General features: G+C 44.0%; 3 protein-coding genes across 3 annotated transcripts in view; 1 reads left to right on the forward strand and 2 right to left on the reverse strand.

Annotated features, from left to right (window-relative positions):
• akap9 (A kinase (PRKA) anchor protein 9) overlaps positions 1-7,505 on the forward strand; it is an 87,633-nt gene extending 80,128 nt beyond the window's left edge. The window contains 10 exon segments of the mRNA XM_062529095.1: positions 530-910; positions 1,893-2,143; positions 2,495-2,612; positions 3,021-3,203; positions 3,791-3,985; positions 4,475-4,707; positions 5,111-5,205; positions 5,629-5,761; positions 6,217-6,353; positions 6,889-7,505. Coding sequence (XP_062385079.1) covers positions 530-910; positions 1,893-2,143; positions 2,495-2,612; positions 3,021-3,203; positions 3,791-3,985; positions 4,475-4,707; positions 5,111-5,205; positions 5,629-5,761; positions 6,217-6,353; positions 6,889-6,932 — 1,770 coding nt within the window. The 3' untranslated portion in view covers positions 6,933-7,505.
• A 216-nt stretch (positions 7,506-7,721) lies between these two features.
• Positions 7,722-12,077, reverse strand: LOC134072421 (lanosterol 14-alpha demethylase). Its single transcript, XM_062529113.1, has 10 exons — positions 11,709-12,077; positions 11,452-11,550; positions 11,185-11,361; positions 10,892-11,018; positions 10,168-10,342; positions 9,718-9,837; positions 9,342-9,537; positions 9,034-9,129; positions 8,751-8,919; positions 7,722-8,490 (listed from the first exon to the last, which is right to left on the reverse strand). Exons 1-10 carry the CDS (start codon positions 11,874-11,876, stop codon positions 8,312-8,314), a joined length of 1,506 nt encoding a protein of 501 aa, XP_062385097.1. The 5' UTR covers positions 11,877-12,077; the 3' UTR covers positions 7,722-8,311.
• Positions 12,078-12,919: 842 nt separating this feature from the next.
• On the reverse strand, positions 12,920-16,985 carry LOC134072416 (leucine-rich repeat and death domain-containing protein 1-like). The gene is made up of 6 exons (XM_062529102.1): positions 16,878-16,985; positions 15,140-16,686; positions 14,689-14,887; positions 14,306-14,467; positions 14,032-14,152; positions 12,920-13,371 (listed from the first exon to the last, which is right to left on the reverse strand). The coding sequence occupies exons 2-6, from the start codon at positions 16,661-16,663 to the stop codon at positions 13,191-13,193; spliced, it is 2,187 nt and encodes a 728-aa protein (XP_062385086.1). The 5' UTR covers positions 16,664-16,686; positions 16,878-16,985; the 3' UTR covers positions 12,920-13,190.
• Positions 16,986-17,261: the final 276 nt, after the last annotated feature.

Here is a 17,261-nt window from a genome sequence, read left to right on the forward strand (position 1 = left end):
CGCCTGACTATGTACTTCAGCTCAATTTCATTTATCTTCATACTCCGTCTGGTATAGTTTGATTTCAGCTTTGTTTACTCCGGCAAGTGCATCTCTGCCCAATCAGCAAACAGAGGGCGTTCCCAAGAGCGATTACTGTACATTTAAGTTTCAAGCCTATCGTTATCGTTTTGTCCCCCGTGGTTATCATACGTCATAACCAAACATTAGTGATTGAACTTCAATGAATTCAAACTTCAAACTTCATAGGAAATAAACACTTGCCAGATCTAGGCCAGACTCTCTGCGATGAAGGCTAGGTGTTCACTACAGCCACATGAAAAACAGGATCAGTAAATAATCAGATGACAAGCCTGACGGCTGGCTGTGCGTCTCTAATATCTAATGAAATATGATACTTTTTATGGCACTTTGGACAAAAGTAAATACTGTAAGAGTAACACAATATAGGAGTTTACATACGTATCAGCCTGGTTATTCAAAATGGTCTCTGACTCTCTGTTATGCTTTGTCATGCTTTGCGTCCCAGGTGGAGGAGGCGCTGAGCTCCACGGAGGCGCTGCTGCGCTCGCTGCAGACGGAGCTGGAGCAGAAGGAGGCGCGCGTGGCGCAGCTGCTGGGCGAGCTGGAGGCGCAGCGGCTGGAGGCCGTGCAGCAGGGCCGCGGCCGCGACGAGGAGCGCGCCGAGATGACCGCACGGGTCGGCCAGGAGCAGCGGGCGCTGGCCGAGGCGCGCGGGCAGCTGGAGCGGCTGACGCGGCGGCTGGACGAGGCCCAGGGCCGGCTGGAGGGCGAGCGCGAGCGCGCCCAGCGGCTGGAGAGGGAGAGGGACCGCCTGCAGGAGAGGGTGGCCGAGCTCAGCCGCTCGGCGGCGGGCAGGGAGGCCACGTCTCCGCCCGGCAACCAGGTGGTAAGGCGGAGCTCACGTGTAGTGTCTGTGTGTGTGTGTGTGTCTGTCTCTGTCTGTCTGTCTGTCTGTCTGTCTGTCTGTCTGTCTGTCTGTCTCTGTGTGTGTGTGTGTGTGTGTGTGTGTGTGTGTGTGTGTGTGTGTGTGTGTGTGTGTGTGTGTGTGTGCGTGTGCGTGTGTGTGTGTGTGTGTGTCTTTGTCTGTCTGTCTGTCTATCTGTGTGTCTGTGTGTGTGTGACATTTTGAATGTTCACACAGTGAATATGTTCCAAGGGTGGGACTGCATTCCAGGGACAATGAGTGATGATTGACTGACATGCCGCGTCTAAATGGCATTGTGTGTGTGTGACTGACCGGTGTTGTGTTGGCCGAGGCGTGGCATTGTGTGAGTGCTTACTGCACTCTAGCTTTTAAAATGTTTTCTAGCATTGTTGTGGGTATTGCTAGCCTAGCGAGCTAGACCTACATCAAGATGTAGGGTCTACAGTAGAAACTCACCATAGCAGGGCTCAATCGGAGGGGTGGGATAAGCGCTTGTCTTTCAAATTCCCTCTCCACGCAATAGGATAGCGCTAAACGAATCATGTTCTTGCTTTCAAGTAGCAGGATGCTTAACGGTCACAACTTCTGATCGCATGTCAGTCATCATTATGTTAAGCCTGCCCACCGACTCTGTACATGATATGATTGATTCGGGGATCACTGCCAAAGCAGAGTTGCTAGACTACCCAGGGGGCTAGGGGAGTTTAGATTTCTAGGCTTTAAAAAGCATCAAATGTTTACCATGCTGTAAGTCACTTTTGCTAAAAACCGTCAGCTAAATGTAATGTACTGTAATGTAATGTAATGAGTGAGTGTCTAGTGTTGTGTTGGCCCAGGTGTGGCATTGTGTGAGTGCTTACTGCACTTTAGCTTTTTAAAATGTTGTGAGTATTGCTTTAAAATTCAATGTAACGAGTGAGTGACCGCTGTTGTGTTGTCGCAGGCGTGGCGGGGAGAGGGTGAGGGTGAAGGTGGCGACCGCACCAGAGACTGGGTGCTGCAACAAAAGAGCGCCGACGGCCTCACCGTCCACTCCAGCGCCGCCTCGCTGCTCGAGCACGCCGCGGGCACCGCCGTTGCCGTGGCAACCGATGCCAACGTCCACAGCAGCAACAGCAGCATGGACGGGGTGGTGCAGAGGCTGCAGCTCATCGCCTCCAAGATCAAGGGCATGACCAGCGACGCCGCCGGGAGGTAACGCAGACGGCTCAATCTGTTACCGCTCTGATTTTACAGACAAGACATGTTTACACTTACAGTGCTGTTATTCAAGCTGTTCAATGAAGAAAATATTTTGAAATACTACTTATGCATAATATCTAATGAAATATAATACTTTTTATGGCACTTTGGACAAAAGTGTGCTAAATATTGTAAGAGCAACACATTTGAGTTTACATCCGTATCAGCCTGGTCATTCAAAATGGTCTCTGACTCTCTGTTATGCTTTGTCATTGTGTTTTCATTCTCTCTGTCTCTATCTCTTTCTTTCTCTCTCTCTCTCTCTCTCTCTCTCTCTCTCTCTCTATCCCTCTCTCTCTGCAGGCTGCCTGGTAGTGAGGGGGACAGAGAGGGTCTTGCGTGGCTGCAGCGTAACGTGGATGACGTGCTCTCCATGCTCCAGCACCACATGGCCACACAGACACCAGCGCCGGCTCCTGAGGTGAGAGCGCTGACACGACACACACGTCCATCATGGGCCTAGAAGAACACACTCTCCTTTGACTTGGAATATGTGAACCCATGAGCAATTAAAGCAGTTACTGTATAAAGCACAGATTTCAAATGTTCTGTCGTCCGTACTGACGACAGAGAAATGTTCATGGCTAATTCAAATCCATCTGTAGTTGCATTGTAGTTCCAGTGGCAACATAAAAAGTAAAGGATTATTAAACATATTTAAACAAAACAAAAAAAAGCATTGCCATTGAAATGTAAATTAATCGTGTGTGTGTGTGTGTGTGTGTGTGTGTGTGTGTGTGTGTGTGTGTGTGTGTGTGTGTGTGTGTGTGTGTGTGTGTGTGTGTGTGTGTGTGTGTGTGTGTGTGTGTGTGTGTGTGTGTGTGTTCAGAGCGTGGCCCTGGTGGGAGGCGGCAGCTCCAGCGTGCTGACGGAGCGGCTCCTGAGGCAGAACGCCGAGCTGACGGGCTTCGTGAGCCGCCTGACGGAGGAGAAGAACGACCTGCGCAACCAGCTGCTGCGCCTGGAGGACGAGCTGAGACGCCTGCGCCAAAGAGGCCTGGGCTCCGACAGCGTGAGTACTCTTCATCGCCACCATCACCGTCTTCTCTCTTGACCACATTATCGTTAGTACCACAGTGTTTCTCTCTCAGCGTGAGTACTCTTCATCGCCACCATCACCATCACCGTCCTCTCTTTTGACCACATTATCGTTAGTACCACAGTGTTTCTCAGCATGACCTTGCTCTGGTTTTCACTATGTCATTACAAATGACACAGTGGAAGTGGGTATTAGTACCTGCTATACTGTATTTACCATAATTATATTTTTAAATTAGTGCATCATTGTAAACACTCAGCTGGTATTACAGGAATCCGACATGCATGCTGTGAGTGATTTTAATTGACTCAAAAAAGACACCCTACAGTGTCCATTAAATATTAGATCTGAGCTGTATCTAGGTTATCGCTTTTGTCTCAGAGGGAAAATATTATTCTAAATATACAGCATCAATACAAAGAAATGCCCAAATGGTTCTGATTCATCCAGGATAATATATGGATGTAAGGGCCAACATTACATTGCATTTTCTCTTATGAACTTTGAGGTGACGAGTTGAGTTTGACCTTGTGGTGTTTGTCCCTTGTGGGCCTCTGTAGTCGAGCAGGAAGGGCGGCGAGCAGCAGGAGCTGGCGGTGCTGAGCGTGGAGCGTGAGTCGTGGGGCCGCGAGCGCACGCGGATGGAGCGGAGCCTGCGCCAGGCCGAGGCCGAGCTCACGCGCCTCCGGGGGGAGCTGCGCAACGACACCGTCAGGGACATGACCGGCCCTGACGCTGACAACGTAGCACTCAAGGTACACACACACGCGTACACACACACACCACACAGACACCACACAGACAGTCTTTCTCTCACTCTCTCGCTCTCTCTCTCACACACACACACACATACACACAGACTCTCTTTCACTCACAAACACACATACACACGCACACTCACACACACACACACCACACACAGACAGTCTTTCTCTCACTCTCTCGCTCTCTCTCTCACACACACACACACATACACACAGACTCTCTTTCACTCACAAACACACACACACGCACACTCACACACACACACACACACTCTTTCTCTCGCTCTTTCTCTCTCTCACACACACACATACACACACACACACGACAAAGCACATTTTTATTGTAGTATTATACTGAACCTCTATTTTAACTTCACTTACACCGCGGTATGTATGAACACTAGGCATAAAAAAAAAAAACACGTGTGGTGAGCATGTCACCTCACCGATTAACCTCCCCATCCTTCCCTTCTCCCTCAGCGGATGTACGGGAGGTACCTGCGCGCCGAGAGCTTCCGGAAGGCTCTGATCTACCAGAAGAAGTACCTGCTGCTGCTGCTGGGCGGCTTCCAGGAGTGCGAGGAGGCCACGCTGGCCCTGATCGCCCGCATGGGCGGCCACCCGTCGCCCGCCTGCCTGGAGACCATCACCCAGCGCCGCCGCGGCTTCACCCGCTTCCGCTCCGCCGTCAGGGTCTCCATCGCCCTCTCCAGGTACACCGGGGGAACTGCAGCAGGCGTGTGGGATTTACATGTGGCTTGTGGGATGTTGCGCCTTGAGAGGAAACCATGGGTGCCTCTCATTTGGTCTTTTATACACCCTCCCTTCCTTCCTTCCTTGATCCTCGTCCTCACTGATCTTGATAAAGAATGATGGGGCGGCAACAAGGGGATAGTCTATCCAGTGTTAGTTGAGAGGCACCCCATGTATGTTTGTTTTGCTACATCGTGAGGAAAACAAGATGAATGATTCTTTTGTTTCATCTTGAGGATAGCCAAATGTATTTTTATACTCAAATGGTCAAAGAAAAAAAAAAATTCAATGAATGGAAAAACACCCTTCACATAAAGATGAGCTCTATGTGCTGATGAACTTTGTACTGTGCTGTGGCTGCAGGATGCGTTTCCTGGTGAAGAGATGGCACAAGGCCACTGGGACTGGCTCTGGCACCTCGCCCTGTGCCAACAGAAACGGTCTGAGCCAGATCACAGGTGAGGATGCCCACCGCACGGAAGCCTTCCAGCCTGCCGCTGTGCCAACAAACCGCTTTGATATAATATGATTACGTTGTGTTACTGCAAGTATCGAGTGTCGACTGTGTGGGGTGTTCTGTTGGTTTGACAAAATGGCAGACTCTAGTTTACAGTAATTTCCTGTGCATTAGCTGCATTGTGTAACACGCCGCAGGACAGTGTTTTATGCAAGTTAAAAGAAAGTAAATTATATTAACTGCCCTCCTGTATTAACCTCATAGCTGAGAGTTTGACATTTATCAAGATCAATTAATAAGTTGCGGCTAATAGTTATAGGACATGATGGTAGAGATCAGGGCTGAGTTGACCTGATCAGACTGTGTGTGTACCGTACTGTACGTGTGTTCCCCACTCACTCAGCTCCGTTGTGTTGTGTGTCAGGTGGGGACGGGAGGCACGACTCTCCGTTCCTGCACCCGGGCAGCGTGGAGGTGGACGGCTATCGGCGTGCTGGCAGCAGCAGGGGCAGGACCGGCCGCGACTCACCCCGCTCAACCCTCTCAGCCCAGCACAGGTGTGTGTGTGTGTGTTTGTGTCTGTGTGTGTCTGTGTGTGTGTGTCTGTGTGTCTGTGTCTGTGTGTCTGTGTGTCTGTGTGTCTGTGTGTCTGTGTGTGTGTGTGTGTGTGTGTGTGTGTCTGTGTGTCTGTGTGTCTGTGTGTCTGTGTGTCTGTGTGTGTGTGTGTGTGTGTGTGTGTGGTCTGGCTCAGTGCAAACGTTTTACAAATGAAAAGCCTACTCGGATGGTTAATGTTTAATACTAGAGTGGTTAAAATTGTCAACCATCATCATTGTGGTTCAGGTCAAATTAAACTTTTTTCTTAGTCTAAGTCATCCATCAAGCCCTTGTTAGAGTAGAATAACAGAACTGGTACAGATGTGTGTGTGTGTGTGTGTGTGTGTGTATGTGTGTATGTGTACACGTGTGTGTATATGCTCAGTGTGTAAGAAGTGTGTGTTGTCATTGTCAGGTACCATGGCATGGCAGGGGAACCAGGCGGAGGGACCCCATGCTCTCATCTGCTGAACTATGACCCTGACCGTGCACTTACTGACTACATCACCCGGCTGGAGACACTGCAGAGGAGGCTGGGCAGTGTGCAGTCAGGTAAAGACTGGTAGTGTGTGTGTGTGTGTGTGTGTGTGTGTGTGTGTGTGTGTGTGTGTGTGTGTTTGATCATGTACTGTATAACTGTTTGTTATATTTTAGAGGGATAACATTGCTGTTCATAGCTCCCAGTTGAGAGTTATGAGAGTCTTTTCTGGCTCTAAATCCGCTGCAATTCTACAGTTATGACACCGTAATGAATACATCGACTCTTTCGTATTCCCATGGCTTGCAGAAAATGCAGAAAGTGAGCATGGTCCTGTTGAATATACAAATCGGTATATCGGCATAATATGGCCATTGTTGAATGAATGAGACTCATTTTGAATGTTTTAGTTACAATTGTTGTAGCACAAACAATGCAGCCTATTTAGCCACTCTGTCACACACAAGAAGCATACGATGTATGTCATGTTATATCTTAATAGCTACGGATAGAGTGTTACCAGAGAGGGTAATGAAGGATCTTTGGTGTTACTAGTACTGGTGACTCAGTTGTATTTAATTGTTTCAAATTTGAACTTCTATTTTCTAGGGTCTTCTTCATATGCTCAATTGCACTATGGAATAAGAAGATAGAACTCTTGACTACATTTTAACTGGCTTGAAAAAAAACTACTCAGTTGCCTTTTCTTGTGCTGAGCTGCTGTGTTTTTTGTACTCATGATGATGCTATTTAATGTATACTCTGTGGGACCAAAACCATCTTTTTTTTTCCATCTGTAAACAAGACCCTTGGGTCGCCAGCACCAGAAACCGCTTCTTCATGTATGTACATTAGTCCGCTTATTATTATTATTATTATTATTATTGAAATTATTATTATTATTATCTGTTGTGGATGAAATTACAATCATGTTTCCTAAATGTATATTTGTGGAATGCTAATTTAAGAGAACCCATTTAATTTATATTCTGTGCAATGTATGTACCGTGCGGGTGGGAGATTGTACACACATAGGGAATGTGGGGCTTTATTATGAGGAGCTGCTAAAGAACACACTACACTGTGGTTGGCCAGCACGGTTTCTTGAGTCAGACTACAGAGGACGTTTGTAGTAGAGGACATATTTTTGTAAAGGGTAGGAGCTTTGAATTTTATGGGTATTTTGTCAACATTGAAAATAAAGATTAATATAATATTTCAAAGCATATGCCTTGTTATCATCCTTCCTGCTGATGTTGCCCCTACAGAAATATGTTTATTTCTGTGACCGAGTAACAATAAATTCACTTTTTATTCAGTATGGACTGTATACTGGTGAGCACTGAATTCTTTTTAAATGGGATATACATTTAATCATTGGAATTTGTGAACAATCAATTTACTATCAAACAACTTAATTTCTCCAATAAATGAGTCGAGCATTAGTAGAAAACATATTTTATTTATGTGCATATCATCTAGTTTAATTTTTGTCAGTATGGTGCTAAAGAGCTCTTCTTCGTCCTATATGACAGTGTTGCCTAGGGCTTAGTTGAACAGGGGAGGGAAAAAATACAAATCAAATCAAAGTACTTCAACTGGCGTTTCATTTTTTAAAGAAGCAACACAGTAAACACTGTATTTTTTCATGTATACAACTAGAACCACTTATTTCTGCACCAAAGAATTATTTGGAAGCAACCCAAACCGTCAACAATGTTTATGATTAAGACTATGACTTCGGTTAAGGGCATGTGTTCATCCACCAGCGGAAAAAACTGGGCAATCACAGAAAGCTCATGTTCTCAAAATCACATCAGTCTGGTTTAGTGGTCAAATGTAACCAAAGTTAAGCAATACAAAAATATAACTGAACATTGTGACAAACAGCATACAGGGATTTATATTCAGTGCCACATACAAACAAACCACGGCAAGTTCACTGAAATCATGTCCAAATTCAACATTCCACTCTCTCCGAGGACAGTTAGTGTGTTTCTTTTCCATTGTCTGTAGGTGGCAGTAGTAGGACTTAGTGCTTCCTCCGAGTGTATTTGATTATAGGGTTGGTGGGGGTGTGGATCATTGTGGTGTAGTTAACTGTGGGGAAGTATCCATCAACGAGTTCAAAGTCAAACAGTCGCAGCATGACTGACCAAATGGTCTTGATTTGGACATAGGCGAAATTCTCCCCGATGCATCGGTGACGTCCTGAAAGATGAGAAAAATCATTAATTAACCACATCAGTATCGTCTTACCCACATAATATACAAGATCTCTACAGGGCTTATGTTTATTTTATTTGTTTTAATTAAGTCTATTTACTTGATCTAAAATATTAAGAAGGTATATGAATGTATATGGAGATGTTTATAACGATGGATACAATAAACCCTCTGGTGTGCTTCATTTACACATTTGGGTGTAGAGGAAAGTAACGCTGTGGGTTCAGTGTGTATGGCTGCCTCACCTGCTCCAAAGGGCACATAAGCAAACTTCTCTCCAGCTGCTGGGTTCTCCTGAAGGTAGCGGTCTGGGTTGAACTCCATGCGCTCGTTCCAGGTATCATTCAGGCGATGATTCACAGTGGGGGACACGCACACTTGGTGACCAGTTGGAATGGTGTAGCCTGCAACTTTCTGAGAACAACCATGGAAAGTTTTTAGCACAAAATTATCCACGTAAAAACAAGAATTTTTATGGTACATTAAGCAAAAATGATGACCACGTGGCGGGATTCTTATCTGGAATACCTGGGGTGCTCTTGCCATTCTCATCATGGTCATAATGGGTGGGCGGAGTCTAAGAGCTTCTTTCAAACACCGGTCCAACAGGTTCAAATCCTTGAGCTACAAGAACATAAACCAGGAGAGAGATTAAAACAGATGTAACATAACTGATGTGTTGATTTTTTTACTAAATCCCCATCTACACTACACATTTCAATATGAAAATAACTACACACCAACAACTGTAGTTTAGTATTAGGCTTAATAAAATAAAGTTTTTCTAGTGTGTGAGTGTCTTGATCATTGCAGCGTGTCATTATGCTGTGACTGACTTGCTCGTATTGGACCGAGGGCAGGTCCTCTCCAAAGACGGCCTTCTGCTCGCGGTAGCAGGCCTCCTGCACCTCGCGGTCGCGGGCCAGGAAGAAGCCCAACCAGGCGCTGGTGGTGGAGGAGGTGTGCTGGCCGGCCAGGAGCAGCCCGATCAGCATGCCCGCGATCTCATCGTTGTTCAGGGGACGCCCATCTCTGAGGGGAAACACAAGAGTTGGTGTTTGAATGAATTAAAAGTGCAGAGCATAGTAACTGTGTGTGGTACAATACATGACTCTGTGTCTGCCTCTCTATTTGGACAATGTCAATGGTCCAACGAGTTAAAGTTAAAACAACAGGCTGTATATGGCAGGCACACGGACGTTAAGAGCTCACTTGTAAGTGGAGTCGATGAGGGTCTGCAGCATGTCGTCCTCTTTCTCTGCGGCCTGTCTGCGTTTCTGGATCACTTGAGAGAAGATCTGCTTGATCTCCCTGTGTGCCCTGTCCCTCCGCCTGTTTACAGCCGAGCCACAACACAACGATATCATCACTACAGTCGTTTCCTGATATTAGCTACTGTACATTGCGTATAATCCGCAGGACAGTGTTTTATGCATAGTCAAAGAAACAAAACCATATTAATACCATATTAACTGCCCCTGTGTATTAACCTCATAGCTGAAAATTAAACTCATAGCAAGAAATTCAAAATCATTGAATAAGCTGCGGCCAATAGTTGGGAAGTGATGTTACAAGCCATGCACCAACCACAGACACACCGCCTAGAGAAACTGTTAAACACAGCACGGCCTGTGTCTTCGGGGGCCAGAGAGAGCACCGCACCTAAAGCTGGGCAGGGGCAGCCATCCGGGCAGCAGCCAGGCAGCGTGGGTGAAGCCTCCGTCCAGGTCGGCGTACAGCTGGGCCACCTTCTCGTCCAGCATGCTGCGAATCTCCTTCCCATGCAGGCAGCAGCTGGCGGTCAGAATGATGAGCTCGGACAGGGCCTCAAACAGGTCTAACAGAGGAGGGGACACAGAGGGCCTGGCGTGTGAGTGTAAAGTGTAAAGGGCATTTCTATTTCTTTAGAGTGCATCTGGACACATTTTACAGAAACGGTGTTCTGAATCACTTAAGTGGCGAAGAAATTCCGACCAAAATCTAAATGGGGGTGCTCATTTGTCTGTAACTACGCAAGTGTGGGTTTTTTTTTTATGTGAAGTTAGATTTGTGTCTTGATAGTTACTGCCAATATTTGAGGACCACATTTTCACCACACATTATACTATTGTGAACATGTTACACAGTTTTGTGGAAATCGTGGCTGAGTCAACCAATATTAGCTCAGTGGTTGTGGGCCGTGTAGGAGACCTAAAAATATGCCTGGTAGTCCAGCTTTTAAACACATTAGTCACGTGTGGCATGTGCCTCTCTCTGAATTACACAATCCATGTCACATCTGGTCACTAAAATGATAAATCCTCCAACAGAGAGCTCAGACTGAGCTGCTTCAAACGTGGGTATATCACCTCTCTACTACCAACCTATTATCTAATATTTGTATTACCTTTCACTCCGCTGTCACCCCATCGGGAAAAGTATTCCTTGGTCTCCTCCTCTATGACCTCCACGTGCTGCTTGAAGTGGGCAATGTTCAGGCCTGTTTTCAGCATTTTCTTCTGCTCCAGAAATACCTGTGGAAAATGGTAGGTAACTCATCATTGATGGCAGTCTTGTCCCACCACGAGAAAGATCCAGGTGAATGTAACTGAAGAGCTCAATGGCATTGATCACCTAACAGTGTTCAGCTTAATGTCATTTGGTGCCAAGGACTGGGTGCCACAATATTAGTTTATTTACCGGGTTTGGTACATCGTAGGCCACACCTTTCCCAAAGACAGGTGTAGTTAGTCTGGAATAAACGTCTTCTGCGTTGAGTTCTTCATTCTTGCTGTTGAACAGCAGGGTTGCAGCATCACTTCCAATCAAGTATGTGAATGTACTGCCCACCATCGTAAAACTGAAGACGGGTCCGTACTTCAAATTAAGCACAAAACAAGCGTTAACCAATTAAACTAACCGAGAATGGCAGTGCAAATATGTGCTTTGTGTCAATATGAGCCTTACCTTTTCGTATGCATGCTCCAAAAATTCAATGGGACTTTTTCCAAAGGCAATTGCATGACCAAGAAATGGAATACTAGATGGAATGTACGGGGGATGATTCTGGAACAGAAAAAAATGGATACAATGTAGACAGATAAAAAGTCGAACATGTAGCCAAATTTCATTAGAACTAGGCCAATTAAGACTAGCCTACTACAGTTCCATTAATAGTCGACCTGATGTTATGTTCAAACTGTAATGTACAGTGGCCTACTTACTGCGTCTTTATCCGGGGACTTCATCTGTTTGTACACCAGCTTGGAAAAATATCCCAACGTAAGAGTAAACACGGATGTTGCAAGAAGCATTGAAGTAAAGTTATTGTTCATCTTCTCCACAGCATTTTCTAGCAGCAAGCTGCTGGCTTGAAATACATAAGTGGTCATTTTCACGTCCTTGCCGGGTTTTGCAAATAAATTCCTCACGGTTGGTTTAAAGCAGGTCTGTAATCCGTTCGGTCGAATAATCAAAAGTCTGTCTTATTCTCCTGTGATCCTCTGCGACATTCATCCGACATTATTTTTGTAATAAGCTCCTATGAATGCACTGCCGGTTTCTTTTACTGTTTGTGGGCCGGTCGCATTATTGCCATTCGTCTACCTGTAAATATGAATGTGTTCCAACCCCCGCCTGACCAAGTGCGCTCGTCTATTGGCTGCTTTCATGTGTCAATCAAGTATCTCCATGTCCTGTGTTTAGATATCTAATTGTTCATTGGTTAACGCAGGCTGAACTGATGTCTTGCTATATGATGTCATTTGCCATAGGTGCAGCATCACATTGGTTGACCGCAACTAGGCTACACCATCGATAAACCAACAGGACTGACCTCTCAATACACAATTCGTGACATTTATCCCAGTCACCACAGATAGATACGAAACATAGCTAGGGCTGTAGCCTACAGTCCTAATATCAAGAAGTGACAAAGGCATTTAACTCCACAAAACGTTTACGCGCTTGTTATGATTGTGTTATGAATCAATTTTAATCAATTTAAATAGGCTATGAAAAATCGGAACAATTTTAAATCTTAGATCAGTAGCCTAGTTTCCAAACCTTTTCTTAGGGTCTGTCTAGCTCTTTGGGATAGATCCTGTGTTGGGTAGCTGAACAGTCTGTCAGACTGGATAATTTAATATGCAGACTTTACAAGTTGTAGGCCTATAATAATTTGTAGATTATTTAAATGTATGGGGTTCTTTTCAGTGATATATTATATAAGAACTTTGTTAAGCTATTTGCATTTCCATAAATATACTGTACATAACTAACATGTCTGTTTACACTTTGGTTTCTGCTCATATACAGTACCTCCAGAACTCCAAATAGGACACGTTTCTAGTTAGTTATTACAATTTTAATACCTTTGACTATTGCATATTGTTTGTTGCTGACAAACTAGAGCTCAACCTCAATTACATACATCATTCTACTTCAAAGACACAGTGGGCAGGCAGGTTAACATTAACAATAATAAATATTAATATTTGGGATTTTGAAAAGGCAATAGGAAAGTTCAACATGAACGTAACAGTTCACCTTAATTGTGGACTGGAGCCGAAAGTAGGCTCTATATGAAAATTCAATAAAATTCATGACGGCATTCCTTGTTTTATATGAAGTGGTATACTGTATAACAAGCAACTGAGGAGGTCATGATGACCAATCAGTTGAATATGTCCTCTAGACAATAGCCTTCACAGATGTATAGCTTTGGCGTAAATCTTTATGGCCTGCACTTGGGCAGATAGACTATGGAACCCAGCTAGGACCAGGCTCCTGACTAACTGGTCTGCTATGATCGCAGGCTTTGCAGTAGGGTAAAAGACCTCCCTCCACAGGTTCAACGCCGCCATGGTCTTTTCTTTGATGGAGAAGCTGCATAGAGTAAGGAGGGAAGAACACAGTGCAGTATGAACAGTCAATAGTTTGATTGTAGCCTCATAAATGGGACATAGGCTATGACAAATTAAGTTTGACTGTGTATACCAGCATGTCCAATATTCAAACTATTTTATGCAATTTTATGTGCAAGTCTTACAACTGAAAATGCATTGAGGATGTATTAATTGTCTCAAGAAAATATTGTGAATAAGAAATAAAATTTGCATTTAGGGTATACATAGCCTATAATTCTATTAGCCTGGCTGACACCAGATCACGGGTTTGGAGACCCTCCATCCACTTCCGATTGCTAAGAGGCATAACCAGCACAGCAGTTAAATTTCAACTCTTACCAGTAAACACATATTTCTTGTAATTTTTTTTTAATGCAGCTTCTTACTCAATTCCAAAGTAGTTTGGCACAGATACCATCAGTAGCAGTGCAGCCATTGGTTGTGCTGAACAGTGTTGCTAACTGCACACCTCTGTCTGTCATCATAAAGCCTGTGCTGAATAAGGGCAGTTGTGATTGGTTCCTTGATTTTTGATGATTTGAAAATCGGTTCCAGTGGGAGGGTCTCCATGGTGGACCTGCAGAGCACATTCAAATGTGCTTTCCCTGGGTTCACCCAGGCTAGACGTTTACTATCTTACCTTTTATTCTCTTGTGTCATTATCAACTCAGGAGGAACACGAAACTTCTCCCAGAAATGTGTAAAGTCCACCTCTGGAACATTATTTGCCACAAATCGAAACATTTTTTGCAACATGTGCTCTGCAGAGAAAAACAATCATCAAATAAAAAAAAATATTATTGTAACTGTATCATTACATTTGTATATATACGGTAAGCCTATTTGTTTGTTGGTACTTCTGGAAAGTATATGGATTACAATGGTTTGGATTAAACTGGTACGCTTGAACCTACCATTCCACGTAAGCTCACAACTGAGGTAACATCCAATCGGCAATGCCTGCTCTCCATCATACGTCTCTTTGGGAGTGCCTGTAAGAGGGTTACCCTCCAACTTTAACAGCTTCAGAGACTTCATCTGAGCCAGGTTAGATGGAAGGCCCTGCAACAAGTTACCTACAGAAATACGCATATACAAAATGAGCGCAAATATATTTCATTACGTAGGTTTATTGTCATGTTTGCAATGGGGAAAAGCAGAATTCTCTAAACATAAACACATTAACTCATCACAGGTAATCAACAACAATCTATACAACGCTGCTATTTCTCAGCTCTAGGCTGTTGTCTCTGCAGCTCTATGATAGGGTATTGCCTCAGTGCTGCGTTTCAGGTACCTTCTAGGTCAATGTGCTGCAGGTTTTGCAGGGAGACCGCAAACTGAGGTAGACATGTCAGCAAGTTATTCCTGCCAATGAGCTTGGTGAGATACCTCAAGTCGCCCAAAGCTTCTGGAAAATCCTTTACTTCGTTGTCTGAAAAATCCAGTTCCCTTAGATATCGCAGTTTGTCTAGAGACTCAGGGAGTGAGGTGAGCTATGGAAACATGCAAATTACATATTTGTATTCATGTTAATGATAATATGACTTCATATATAATATAGATAAATATCATCTATAATTTGAATGCATGATGCTACTTTAGCTATTTTTGCATATTGTACATAATTATATGAGCATTTATGGTTAATCAAGACGAATAAGACTACTGTAAAGTATTGAGAGGCATTTTGAATTCTTAGTCCATGTAACACATTATGGACTTCACTAAAGATTTCAAATCATTACCTTGTTGCCTTTTTTGTTACTTATGTACAGTCTCCGAAGGGATCTGATGTCACATATTGCCTCAGGAAATGAAATGAACTGGTTGTTGGACAGGTTGAGTTCTCTGAGGTCTTTTAGACATCTGATGTACGAGGAGATGTTTCTGATCTGGTTTTCTGACAGATTCAGCCTCTTCAAGGTCCCCAGGAAGCACAGGTCAGGTGGGAGCTCCTTCAGCTGGTTATTGTGCAGTAGTAGGACGTGGATACTTTTGAGACCAGTGATTCCCTCTGGGAGGCCTTGAAGGGCATTGCCGCTAAGATCCAAATGAGTAAGTTTGTCAAGTTGATAGAGGCACTTTGGTAGAGAGTTGAAACGGTTTTCACTGAGGTTGAGGTGCTTCAGTTGGCACATTTCACCGACACCTGGAGGAAGCTTTGATATGAAATTTTGACTCAAGTTCAGACGTTGTAAAGAATGCATTGAATACAACTCAGAGGGAAAGGCACGGAGGTGATTGCAACTGAGATCAACATTGGTCAATTCACACAGACTGGGTCCATCAACAAGGAATTGGACCATAAGATTCTCTGCACACCCCAACACAGACAGTCTCTTCAAAGAATTGATTCCTTTGGGTAGTGTCTCAATCTGATTTCCACTGATGTGCAGTTCCTCAAGACAAGTCAATCTCCCAATGGTCCTGGGGAGCTTGGAAAGAAGATTTTGATTCACAGAGAAGTGAAGAAGTTTGGAGCAAGCACTGATCTTGTCGGGCAGTACTTTGATTTTGTTTCTGCAGATTTTCAAAACTTTTAAGTTCTCCAGTTTTTCCACGTCATCGGGTATTACCGTCAGCTGGTTGCCAGACAGGTTTAGAATTTCCATATTGGCAAGTTTGAAGAACTGTGGAGGTAAAGAGGTCAACCTGTTGTCGCAGAGAGACAGCTCTTTCAGATTTTTCATCTTTGAAATCTCCTGTGGTAAAGTCACAATCTTGTTTCCTGAAATGTCTAGCTGAATGAGATTTTGTAGCTGGCACAGAATGGAAGGAAGGGCTGTCATCATATTCCTCTCCAAATTCAATGTTTTTATGTTGACCAAGTTTCCAAAAGATTCAGGCAGGGAACTCAAACGGTTGTTATTAAGGGAAACAACCTCTAAGGTGGTAACATTTCCGAGTGATTTTGGCAAACTATCAAGATTGTTGTTACTAGCATGAAACTGTTTCATGTCCTTCAGATTACCTATCCCCTCTGGAAGTGTCCCAATTTGATTGTCACTAATATTGAGTGCTTTGAGACTACCTAACATCTGCAGAGATGAAGGGAGTGATGTGAGCTTGTTTCCCTGCAATGATAGGATTTCCAAATGCGTCATATTACCTATTTCTCTGGGGAGAGATCTAAGATCATTGTTTGCAACCGAAATATACTTCACATTATTGTCATGCAGTTCCTTCACAGGGAAATGTTTCAATCCCTTGCTCTCCAGCAGTAAAGAGGAGTTTTGACATGTCTCCATTTGAAACAAGTCCTCAGTCATGGTGTCAGCATGCCCTCTGTTGCCTGCAAGTTATAATAGCACAGCTTGTAGGCTTACAAAAGTAAAAGTTTTTTTAAACAGCATAGGCTATCACAAAAAAAAAAAACATTGGTTGTGATAGCCAGCAAAGCTAGCTGCTTGCAATGTTTGATCAAAAGAATTCAATATGCTATGCATTTATATAACGGTATTTGTTCAAAGATAACTGGCTTACAAGTATCTTCAGTTAAGTCTCCAGCGGAGTAGTTCTCAGCCTGTTTAGATTCAGTAGGCTAGGCTAAAAGTTTGCATTTCATTCTGAATCAGAGGTAAACTCGACTGAAGTTACATTGTAACTTTGAGGCAATCAAAACAATGTTACCATGGTTACGACAGTAAATAGAGCCAGGTTCTGAATCTGAACCAGGCATGGTTGAAGTGGATGATTTGTCCGTGATGGCGAGTGCTAAAATAGACTATGCATATTTATTATTTATTTTTTTAACCAGAATGCACGATCTGATCAAATGTAGACTATTTGTAAAAAATAAACAAAACTCGTGCCAATTCAGTCTGCATTCATCTGTGACTGTAACATTGTTAAACAACCCATTCATTC

This window comes from Sardina pilchardus, chromosome 24 (genome assembly GCF_963854185.1).
Source record: "Sardina pilchardus chromosome 24, fSarPil1.1, whole genome shotgun sequence".
NCBI classification, from domain to species: Eukaryota; Metazoa; Chordata; class Actinopteri; order Clupeiformes; family Clupeidae; genus Sardina; species Sardina pilchardus.

Bases quoted from the DNA above. Each gene is read 5' to 3' on its own strand.
- LOC134072421 (XM_062529113.1), bottom strand. From the start codon at position 11,876: ATGACCACTTATGTATTTCAAGCCAGCAGCTTGCTGCTAGAAAATGCT. The intron at 10,343-10,891 runs GTAATACAAATA...CTCCTCTGTTAG, and splicing joins GGGTGACAGCGGAGTGAAAG to ACCTGTTTGAGGCCCTGTCC. The intron at 9,130-9,341 runs GTCAGTCACAGC...ATGTTCTTGTAG, and splicing joins CCTCGGTCCAATACGAGCAA to CTCAAGGATTTGAACCTGTT.
- LOC134072416 (XM_062529102.1), bottom strand. From the start codon at position 16,663: ATGACTGAGGACTTGTTTCAAATGGAGACATGTCAAAACTCCTCTTTA. The intron at 14,888-15,139 runs GTAATGATTTGA...ATGTTTCCATAG, and splicing joins GTAACAAAAAAGGCAACAAG to CTCACCTCACTCCCTGAGTC. The intron at 14,153-14,305 runs GTAGGTTCAAGC...TTTTCTCTGCAG, and splicing joins TTGTGAGCTTACGTGGAATG to AGCACATGTTGCAAAAAATG.